Below are 11,409 nucleotides of genomic sequence, written 5' to 3' on the forward strand. Positions count from 1 at the left end.
AAACTATTGTTTTGGCAAGTCGGTTAGGACATCTACTTTGTGCATGACACAAGTCATTCTTCAGACAGACAGATTATTTAACTTATAATTAATTCACTGTATCACAATTCCATTGGGTCAAAAGTTTACATACACTAAGTTGACTGTGCCTTTAAACAGCTTGGAAAATTCCAGAAAATGATGTCATGACTTTAGAAGCTTCTGATAGGCTAATTGACATCATTTGAGTCAATTTGAGGTGTACCTGTGGATGTATTTCAAGGTCTACATTCAAACTCAGTGCCTCTTTTCTTGACATCACAGAAAAATCAAAAGAAATCAGCCAAGACCTCAGAAAAAGAATTGTAAACCTACACAAGTCCAGTTCATCCTTGGGAGCAATTTCCAAACGCCTTAAGGTACCATTTTTTTAAAATCGTTTTTACCTTTATTTTACTAGGCAAGTCAGTTAAGATCCATGTTCATCTGTACAAACAATAGTATGAAAGTATAAACACCATGGGACCACGCAGCCGTTATATCGCTCCGGAAGGAGACGCGTTCTGTCTCCTAGAGATGAACGTACTTTGGTGCGAAAAGTGCAAATCAATCCCAGAACAACAGCAAAGGGCCTTATGAAGATGCTAGAGGAAACAGGTACAAAAGTATCAATATCCAATGTAAAAAAAAGTCCTATATTGACATAACCTGAAATGCCGCTCAGCAAGGAAAAAGCCACTGCTCCAAAACCGCCATAAAAAAAGCTAGACTACGGTTTGCAACTGCACATGGGGACAAAGATCGTACTTTTTTGGAGAAATGTCCTCTGGTCTGATGAAACAAAAATAGAACTGTTTGGTCATAATGACTATCGTTATGTTTGAAGGAAAAAGGGGGGGCTTGCAAGCCGAAGAACACCATCCCTAACATGAAGCACGGGGGTGGCAGCATCATGTTGTGGGGTTGCAGCAGGAGGGACTGGTGCACTTCACAAAATAGATGGCTTCATGAGGAAGCAAAATTAGGTTGATGTATTGAAGCAACATCTCAAGACATCAGTCAGGAAGTTAAAGCTTGGTCGCAAATGGGTCTTCCAAATGGACAATGACCCCAAGCATGCTTCCAAAGTTGTGGCAAAATGGCTTAAGAACAAGAGTTGGAGTGGCCATCACAAAGCCCTGACCTCAATCCTATAGAAAATGTGTGGGCAGAACTGAAAAAATGTGTACAAGCAAGGAGGCCTACAAACCTGACTCAGTTACACCAGCTCTGTCAGGAGAAATGGGTCAAAATTCACCCAACTTATTGTGGGAAGCTTGTGGAAGGCTACCCGAAACATTTGACCCAAGTTCAACAATTTAAAGGCAGTGCTACCAAATACTATTTGAGTGTATGTAAACTTCTGACTCACAGGGAATGTGATGAAAGAAATAAAAGCTGAAATAAATTATTCTCTCTACTATTATTCTGACATTTCATTCTTAAAATAAAGTGGTGATCCTAACTGACCTAAAACAGGGCATCTTTACTAGGATTAAATGTCAGAAATTGTGAAAAACTAAGTTTTAAATGTATTTGGCTAAGGTGTATGTAAACTTCCAACTTCAACTGTATGTTATGCTTTGTATTCAGGATAGAAACCTCAACTGTTAATATTGTACGACACATTAAGTTATTCCAGTGTTATTTATTTCAGAATAAAAATAATGGTCTTTCATATACATGAAAGGCACTAAATCAGTCTTGTGATGTAACATGCATATGCAAAACAATAGAAACGACAGAATACTTGGCTACAGTAGCAGATCACAACAAATATTGTTTTGTGTAGTGTGTATAAAATCTACATCTTGAAAATAGAAATAAATAGAAATTCTGAAAGGGTTGATTTGTAGACCCATGATATCTGGTGGGGGTAGGGGTGTCCTGGCCCTGTCCGTCAGAGCTCCACTGTCCTGAGGTGGCCCCGAGGCGAGCCTGTCCCCCCCACTGCTGTTATTGTTCCACCCACTGCCGTTATGACACTCTGTGGCAGGCACTCTGAGGCCTCCACCGTACTTCCACAGCACGACCAGTGGGGCTTACCGGGGTGACCCTTATGGCCGTGACCACAGCCCTGGAACCCTCCTGCGCACACACACAAAAAGCGAGAGTACTATTCATACTTTGTACCTGATATTTTCAGAGTAAGAGAAGAAAAGCAAAGCTACCGTGACCGTCTGTGTTTATTCACTTTGGAAAATAGCAGGTGCACATTTGCAAACGCTTAGTAAATCTGGCTGGTGCATAATGTCATGGGGGACATAATGACAGACACAGAGCCGTAACGAGTTACTGTCACCTGATGTGACCTTTACCCATTCTGCACATACTTAGCATACCGGTCCTTTAGTAGCCTTTACTCTGCTGCACATACTTGGTATACTGTCCCTAGAGGACATACCTAGCATTATCCCTGCACCAGTACTAGATGTGGCCTTGCCATTGAGTTCTGCAGATAAGTGTATATTTCCTATTCAGCGTACCTATATGTCCAATTTTAAACATACGTAGCCAGGTGCCCTGTAGTCTGCTGTACCTACCTGGCATGGTTCCCATGCAGCCACAACGGGCCTCTTTAGAACCCCCACTGGAGCAGAAGGAACAGCAGTGGAATGTTCCACGGTGCCACCGGACCGGTCTCCTCACATTCAGGACAAAGGGGGAACCCTGGAGGGTGAAGCGATTGCCAGGGTCATTAAGTAATCATAGTATTATTACTAAATCCTGATTGATAATGACGGTAATAGTGACAAATACTGTACAGTACCTTAACGTGTAGGGCCTTGACACACACCCACACAGAGTAGGGCCCTGGCTCCATGGGGGTGTAGGAGACAGAATAGGAGCCATCATTGTTATCCACCACCGCCGCCTCCACTCTGCTACAGAGGACACAAGTAATTATTTATTTATCTGTTATTTTACCAGGTAAGTTAACTGAAAACGCGTTCTCATTTGCAGCAACGACCTGGGGAATAGTTACAGGGGAGAGGAGGGGGATGAATGAGCCAATTGTAAACTGGGGATTATTAGGTGACTGTGATGGTTTGAAGGCCAGATTGGAAATTTAGCCAGGACGACGGGGTTAACACCCTTCCTCTTACGATACGTGCCATGGGATCTTTAATGACCTCAGAGTCAGGACACCCGTTTAACGTCCCATCCGAAAGACGAATTAACAGCAGCAGATACAGTATATATATTTTTTATTTTACCCCCTTTTCTCCCCAATTTCGTGGTATCCAATTGTTAGTAGTTACTATCTTGTCTCATCGCTACAACTCCCGTGCGGGCTCGGGAGAGACGAAGGTCGAAAGCCATGCGTCCACCAAAACACAACCCAACCAAGTTGCACTCTTTAACACAGCGCGCACCCAACCCGGTAGCCAGCCGCACCAATGTGTTGGAGGAAACACTGTGCACCTAGCGACCTGGTTAGCATGCGCTGCGTTCGGCCCGCCACAGAAGTCACTAGTGCGCGATGAGACAAGGATATCCCTACCGTCCATACCCTCCCTAACCCGGACGACGCTAGGCCAATTGTGCGTCGCCCCATGAACCTCCCGGTCACGGCTGGATGCGACAGAGCCTGGACGTGAACCCAGAGTCTCTAGTGGCACAGCTAGCACTGCGATGCAGTGCACTAGACCACTGCGCCACCCGGGAGGCACGCAGCAGATATATTTGATGATGTAGTTATAACGCATGGTACCACTTGCATGTATGACTCCTTTTTAACAGCATCATCTCATAATGATCCGGACTAAATAACAAATGTTCATCAAGATTAGCTCAATCAGATCAGAAACCCGGCACACCCAGTAGTACAGAGAACTTGGTAGATGTGTGTGCTGTAGATTATCTGGTTCCTCACCAGTCTTTCTTCTCCTTGTGGACCATACTGACCAGGACAGCTTCCCCTCCACGACCCATCTGCTCCCCAGCAAAGTCTCTACACACCAGGGTGAACTCCCCTCTCTGGCCTTCCCTGCCACGCTGCAGACCTGGGGGCAGGGACAGGTTAAAGGTCAGTCTCTCTTTCACTCACACACAAACACACACACGTTCATATTACTTTCCTCTCAGCGCTGACAAAGGTTGTTTCACCCTGAAACACCTTTTTGGATAACACTTGAGTAGAAGGCTCTGTATATACATAAGCACATAAAGCCACTCTGATCTAGACACTGGTGGTGTGGCTTTGTGTGTGTGTTCTGGTGACAGCCATGCACCCTGTCACACTGCACCAGCAGCTGTTGCTCTTAACACACAATTTACTGCTTGTCCTACACTAAAGTGGGCCAAACCCCTGACTTCCAATCCTTTAATCGAAGAGCCTGTGTGGTTTTAACATGGGCACACATTTGTAAATACTGTATTATTGATAAGAGTGGCTTAAGCCTGTATTTCCTGATGTGTAATCTACAGCTTTGTTTATAAATGCTAAACATGGGCACTAATTCTATAACATACTTATCCTTAAGCCCAGAAACTGGGGAAGTAAAGAAACAGTGACATGGGCTGCAGGTTCTCTTTTTCAACTCTTATCACAAACACTCTCCAAGGCCCTGTAGTAGGCACAGACAAAACACACACACCTGCTTTATGGATTGACATCTGTCCATATATTTAAATGAATACAACTAGGGGCAGTTGATTTTGACACAGAGAGAGTCACTATTTACTGAAGCCGTGCATCTCCAGCTCAGCAGGCAAACATTAGCCACAGCAGGGAATAGCTCTTTGAACTATCACAGTGGGCATGCTGCTACAGAGCGGTGTGTGTGTGTGTGTGTGCGTGTGTACCACAACAAAAGAGAGGGGTATATCTCAAATACCTGTGTTTTGACAAAGCAAGTACCTGCCACTTGAAATGTTTCCATAAAGACCAGGAATGTCATCCACTACTTATCCTTTACATACTGTATAATTGCCTACGGTGTGTGTGTGTGTGTGTGTGTGTGTGTGTGTGTGTGTGTGTGTGTGTGTGTGTGTGTGTGTGTGTGTGTGTGTGTGTGTGTGTGTGTGTGTGTGTGTGTGTGTGTGTGTAAAAGAGCATCTCCTAAGTATAGTTAAAGAGGTTGCCTTCAGGGTTGTTCAAAGTGGGACAGGAGAACTGCCTCAGAATTAGGGGCTAGGGGAAATATGGCGTAGGGGCTAAGGGTTGTTTCTGGATGGGACCTTGGTTGGGGTCTCACCTTCCCCTTCAATGGTGCACCTGCTGAGCTCCAGGGTCTTGGTGTGGATCACCCCCACCATCGGGTACCCCGCCACCTCGCCTGCACTCTCCTGTGGCAGGAAGCAAATACTGCTCCCTTCATGGGGCAGACGGCTTCTGGGGGGGGGTTGTAACCAGTCTCCATCAGGGCAGCCAGCCTGCGGAGGGTCACGTCCTTAGCACTGAGGATTTCTGCGTCCGACCCGCACGTCAGCAGCCGCTCGGCAAACTCCACCCCCCCGCGGGTGTCCGACAGGGCCTGCTGCAGCTGCGCCCTCTGCAGATGGAGATGACTCCTGCGCTGTAGACCCAGCTCCTCTAAGCGCCGTAGCAGCAACAGGCAGTGCGACTCCACAGCGCTAGCATAGCCTCGTGCGAAGGAACGCACCTCGTCCACCGCCGCATCCACCCTGGTCTGCAAGGTCTCCTGGGATAGGTCCACCTTCCGCAGTGACTCCTCCAGCTGGTCCAGCCGTGGCCGCAGGCGCCCGGTAACCAAATCCCGGATACGGCCCCCATGGCGATCGATGACATCACGTGTGGGGAGGCAGGGGTGGTCGCGGTGAAAGGTGGCGGCACACTCCAGGCAGACAGGTAGGTCACAGGGCTCACAGAAGAGACGCAGCTCCTGGGCAGGGTGGAGGGAGCACAGGACGGGCCGGGAGAGACAACCCTGGTTCTTCAGGTCCTCCAGACACTGGACGGTGTGAGACGACGTCCTCTTCTGTCTCCTGGGGAGGAAAGAAGGTGGAGATTGTGAACTCATAGGTTCCACTTGATTACACTGTAATTGCATGTAGCCTACCTGCCTATGTAATAAAAGGCAAGTGGCCAGCTCAAAGCTTAAATGGAAGTCGGGAACCAAACATAATCCTAGACTAGTTAACTTGCAACAATGTTGGAACATTGAACATGAGTTATAAATATTTTTTATGCACTCACCTGTGTGCTTGAATACAAAACTCACACAGGTTGACACTGCACACCTCACAACGCTTCTCTGCGTCCCCGTCGCTGCACAGGTCGCATACCACAGAGTTCTTGCTCATCAGCGTCTCCAGAAACACTTCGTCCAGGGCCAAGTGGTCAGTGGTCAGCCCGTCCACTCCGGACAACGGGATGTCCACCTCGGAGTCACACTCCGGACAGAGAACGGTGACGGCAGAGGGCGGCTCGCCTTCCAGAGGGACCGCTTTACCATTGTGTACTGCCGAAGACCCCGAAAATGGTTCCAGTTGACGAACGCAGTCCGCGCAGAAGGTGTGTAAACACTGCATAATTTTAGGCTCGCGATATAAACATTTACAAACGCGGCACACTGCCCTCGCATTGATAACGGCGTCCCCGTTATCTCCGTTTTTAGAGCTCGAGTTTGTGGTCGCGGTTGGCGAGGAATCCACATCTTTTTCCAAAATTTGGTCACAGTGTGACATTGTGTTTTATATTATTGTCTCGTTTCTTTAAAAACAATTTGATACCGGATTTTGTTTAAGAATAAAAACTACCGGTGTCAGAAATCGACCTAGGCTACCAATTTGCAACTATATCAGTAGCCTAGGTTACAGTTAACGTTAGTAGGCAACATAAAACCCAAGCATAATACCGTAACACCAAAATAACATTCAGTGTAGGACTGTATAGGCCTATAACTATTGTTACACTGTTTCCTACACCCTCAACTTTTCTTCCGTAATACTCCACACTAGGTACGTTCTCTTCCTTGAAACATGAAACCCTCTTCTCCAGTCCAATGAAAAACAGCCGTTGCACCCCCAGGCGTGGTTTGAAGTTGTTCGCGATCTGAAGCAGAGAACTAATCGACGTTCCAGGCCCCTCAACTCAGAATATCCTTTCCGCAGGCCCCATCTACTGGTTTGAAAGACCATGCATGGCCCATGCAGCTAACACAGAATGAACTTCAACAAGCACCAAACTCAAACCATTTAAAAACATTTACATTTTATTGTAAAAAAAAAACTATAGACCTATAGATTCACGTGTTACACTGATAGCCCAGTAGACTGATTGCCACAGTGAATCCCATAGAAACAAAAAATAATTGTTATTATTATGTAATTACAGTATTGCTGCTGTAACTATAATTTCACCACTTATTAGATAACCTATAGCCATGCACACACACACGCACACACACACACTGTATCTCCACTTGTTATATCCAACATAAATTCCATCAGACCACAGTACTTTTAGTAACCTTGACTGTAGGCTATGAGGAGCAGTTGGTGTCAATGTGTTTCAGGTTAGCTGGTAGATCCAGAGAAAAACACTGGCCGTAGCTGCGAGAACGTGCCATTGAGGTTGTAGTATGGGTGGTGCAGCTGAAGTATTGAAGGAGAAGAAAGTCTTTGCTGATATCTCTGTATCTGTAATTTAAAAAAAAGATGCTGACTGTACAGTATGCACACTGCCAAACATACACTGAGTATACCAAACATTAGGACGCCCCAGAACAGCCTAAATTCATAAGGACATGGACTCTACAAGGTGTCGAAATCATTCCATAGGGTTGCTGGCCCATGTTGACTCCTGATGCTTTCCACAGTTGTGTTAAATTGGCTGCATACACCGTTCAAAGGCACTTAAAGGTTTTGTCCTGCCCATTCGCCCTCTGAATGGTACCCCTACTCAAGACATGTCTTAAAGTTTTTGTCCTGCCCATTCGCCCTCTGAATGGTACCCATACACAAGACATGTCTTAAAGGGTTTGTCCTGCCCATTCGCCCTCTGAATGGTACCCATACACAAGACATGTCTTAAAGGGTTTGTCCTGCCCATTCGCCCTCTGAATGGTACCAATACACAAGACATGTCTTAAAGGGTTCAAAATCATTCTTTAATGTGACATCAATATGGGATGATAACTTTCATCTGAATTCACCTGGTCAGTCTATGTCATGGAAAGAGCAGGTGTTTTTAATGTTTTGTATACTCAATTACTTCTGTTAGTTATGTCCTAGAAAGCTCCCAGTCATTGGTAGGGTTAAACGCCACTTTAATTGCATCTTTATTTAGTTGTCATGTTTGGCCGGGTTGTTGTGGTGAAATAGACTGAAGAGTGTGTAGGTGTCACTGAGTGAGTGACTTAACTTGTGTAAGTGTTTTTAAACTGGATGAGAGTTGTCTAACATGCAGTTCTCATCCAAGTATTTTCTCAGTATAAAATTATATTTTCTCTGAAAGGTGTTTACTGGACCTTTGATGGTTGCCTGGGAGATGGCCTTCACCAGAGGGTTTTGGATGATGCAGGTGTAGCTGCCATACAATTTGATTGGCTGAAGGGAGCTGATGAATCGAGTTATCCCGGCAGAGTTGTTGAAGAAGCTAGTTTCACTCTTGTTCAGGACGTTGTCATTGACATCCAACCAGGTGATGTTTGGTTTGGGGAACCATCTCTCTGCCTCTGCCGTTAGGGTAGTGTTTACCCGCTTGAATTTGGGGGCTGAGAAAGCTGAAGTGAAGCATATTTTCAGAGTAGGCTACTTTGTGTGCAGTTCAATATTCAGTGTGAAATATTGAGAATGTCTAACAAGTTGGCTCCTTACCTGCAGCTCTGAGGTTAACACTGGCAGTTCCCGAGCAACTAGGAGTGCTCACACTGCAGTAGTACACCCCATTGTCTCCCACTTTTACGTCCCTCAGCAACAGGGAGGCATTGCCTCCACCTATGGCATCTGAGAACAGCAGGGTTCTATTTTTAAACTGGGGGTTTTGCTCCGTCAGCTGGACTGCTCCTTTATCATACTTATACACCACTTCACTTAGCCCCTCCTTCGTCCAGGTGATTGACACCTGACTGGTCGATTCCCTGCTGTTAGTGGAAGTCTTGAACTTGCAGCTCAAGATGACATCCTCTCCCAAGTACCCGATGGGCCACTTGTCAATGCTATCCACAGTGCCCTTGGAACCCCCCAAGCCCTGACCTAGAGGACAGCACACAGCATAATACAACATACAGGAAGCTTAAGTTCCATACATAGAGATGTGTGCAGTTCATAGGAACTATAGTTACACACACACACACTGGCAAACGCACACAGGTACACATGCAATCTCACATATGCTCAAATACATGTTAACAGAGACATCACATTAATATTGACAATGATGGTGACAAGTCAATATATATGCTCACTACGTACCTGAAAATGACACAGACAAGATGAGAATGATGAGTCCAGCAGTTACGAAGATACTGACTATCAAGCTGCAAAAGGAGATGGGGGTGAAACTATCAAGAACTTTCCAAGTCAATTGAACATCACAATATCCAATGATTAATTAATCTCACTATGTATTTGTTGGTGATAAAAAGCACAGCTGTTGCTGGGCCTCAAACAATAACAACCATATATATATATATTTTTTTTTTAAACACATTGTGTCCTCACCCCCACAAGATTATCTGTCCAAATGAGGCCATGGCTCCTCAATGGTAGCTGGCTCTTTTTTTAGCAGGGTTATGATAGTTCCAGCTGCTCCCTTTACCAGAGTCCACATACAGTATCCATGTGATGTGTCGTCTGCAGCAGCTACATACTGTATGAGATCGACTTTAGCTCCACATCGGAAGTCCTCACCCACTGTATGTCATTCATGTCATATCAAACCCTGTACTCAGGAAAGCGAGGGACTCTCCTTGAGTAAATATTGTCACTTAGGTATTTGTGCACTGCTTACTGACTTACCATTAACATTTTTTAACCAGAGGGAAGAAATAGGGATATAAGCAGACTTACTTGGCTTAAGCCCTTGGCTCCATAGGAGCGTAGACCATTGACTGATCTTCAACACGGGGGCCCCACTGGGGTGCGTGCTCAGCCCCCTCCTGTACTCCATGTTCACCCAGGACTGCGTGGCCACGCACGTCTCCAACTCAATCACGAAGTTTGCTGACGACACAACAGCGGTAGGCCTGATTACCAACAACGACAAGACAGCCTACAGGGCAAAGGTGAGTGCCTTGGTGGAGTGGTGCCAGGAAAACAACCTCTCCCTCAATGTCAACAGATCGAAGGTGCTGATAAGACTGCAGGAGACAGCAGAGAGGGCAAGCCCCCATCCACATTGACGGGTCACAAAAGCTTCAAGTTCCGCAGCATGCACATACTGACGACCTGAAATGGTCCCTTCAAGTTAATGTCACGTGCACAAGTACAGTGAAATGCCTTTCTTGCCATCTCTAAACCCAACAATGCAGTAATGAATAACATAATACTAAAAATAACACAGTAGAACAAAAACACACAAGAAAGTAAGTTCCAGTACCATATTTACAATGTGCAGGGATACTGAAGTGATAGAGGTAGATATGTATAGAGGTAAGGTGACAAGGCATAAGGATCTATGATAAATATGATAAACAGAGTAGCAGCAGCGTATATGATGATTATATGTGAGTGGGAGTGCGTGTGTGTAGAGTCAGTATAAATGTAATTGCATATTATGTGTGTGTGTGAGCAAAATATGAAGTGAGTGCCAGTGTGTGTGTGTAGGGCCCTTTGAGTGTGCATAGAGACAGGTCAAAAATAAAATAAAAGGGTCAACTCAGATAGTCTGTGTAGCCATTTGTTAAGCTATCTAGCAGTCTTATGGTTTGGGGAAAGAAGCTGTTGAGGAGCCTGTTAGTGACAAACTTGATGCCAGCACCTCTTCAACCTCAGGAGGCTGAAAATGTGGCTTTGCCCCTAAGACCCTCACAAAAATCTACATATGCCCCATTGAGAGCATCCTGTCAGGCTGTATCATCACCTGGTGCTGCAATTGCACCGTCTGCAATTGCAGGGCTCTACAGAGGGTGGTGCGGTCACCCCAACGCCTCATCGGGGGCACACTGCCTGCCCTCCACGACATCTATAAGGGAGGAGGCAGTACAGGTGCATCAAAGCTGGGACAGAAACTGATAAACAGCTTATAGTGTATCTGCAGTCCATCAGACTGTTAAACAGTCACCACTAGCCGGCCTCCACCCAGTACCCTTCCCTGAACCTTAGAGATCGCTGACCTACAGTTGAACTCTGAAGTTTACATACACCTTAGCCAAATACATTTAAACTACATTTTTCACAATTCCTGACATTTAATTCTAGTAAAAAATACTTATCTTAGGTCAGTTAGGAACACCACTATATTTTAAGAATGTGAAATGT

The 11,409-nt window shown here is 45.5% G+C and overlaps 2 protein-coding genes across 3 annotated transcripts; both read right to left on the reverse strand.

Annotated features, from left to right (window-relative positions):
- Positions 1 to 1,646: 1,646 nt before the first annotated feature.
- On the reverse strand, positions 1,647 to 7,074 carry trim45 (tripartite motif containing 45). Its single transcript, XM_046363568.1, is given in 7 exon segments — positions 1,647 to 2,106; positions 2,562 to 2,688; positions 2,789 to 2,903; positions 3,896 to 4,025; positions 5,220 to 5,355; positions 5,358 to 5,970; positions 6,182 to 7,074. Coding segments are annotated over 7 exon segments (1,800 nt in total). The 5' UTR covers positions 6,673 to 7,074; the 3' UTR covers positions 1,647 to 1,918.
- Positions 7,075 to 7,186: 112 nt separating this feature from the next.
- On the reverse strand, positions 7,187 to 10,159 carry LOC124044111 (V-set domain-containing T-cell activation inhibitor 1-like). 2 transcript variants are annotated; one of them, XM_046363571.1, is made up of 6 exons: positions 10,000 to 10,159; positions 9,652 to 9,799; positions 9,403 to 9,467; positions 8,806 to 9,183; positions 8,457 to 8,711; positions 7,187 to 7,626 (listed from the first exon to the last, which is right to left on the reverse strand). In XM_046363571.1, the coding sequence occupies exons 2-6, from the start codon at positions 9,681 to 9,683 to the stop codon at positions 7,499 to 7,501; spliced, it is 858 nt and encodes a 285-aa protein (XP_046219527.1). In that variant the 5' UTR covers positions 9,684 to 9,799; positions 10,000 to 10,159; the 3' UTR covers positions 7,187 to 7,498. The 2 variants fall into 2 exon arrangements, with proteins under 2 accessions (XP_046219527.1, XP_046219526.1); XM_046363570.1 differs by lacking the exon at positions 10,000 to 10,159 and having other exon boundaries at positions 9,652 to 9,921.
- Positions 10,160 to 11,409: the final 1,250 nt, after the last annotated feature.

Source organism: Oncorhynchus gorbuscha, linkage group LG09 (assembly GCF_021184085.1).
Source record: "Oncorhynchus gorbuscha isolate QuinsamMale2020 ecotype Even-year linkage group LG09, OgorEven_v1.0, whole genome shotgun sequence".
NCBI lineage: Eukaryota > Metazoa > Chordata > Actinopteri > Salmoniformes > Salmonidae > Oncorhynchus > Oncorhynchus gorbuscha.

What these genes read in the sequence shown, in the direction of transcription:
- LOC124044111 (XM_046363571.1), bottom strand. Translation starts at nt 9,683, where the DNA reads ATGGCCTCATTTGGACAGATAATCTTGTGGGG. An exon ending in GGACAGATAATCTTGTGGGG is followed by an intron (nt 9,468 to 9,651) that starts GTGAGGACACAA and finishes CTCCTTTTGCAG; the next exon opens with CTTGATAGTCAGTATCTTCG. An exon ending in CTCCCAGGCAACCATCAAAG is followed by an intron (nt 7,627 to 8,456) that starts GTCCAGTAAACA and finishes TTTAAATTACAG; the next exon opens with ATACAGAGATATCAGCAAAG.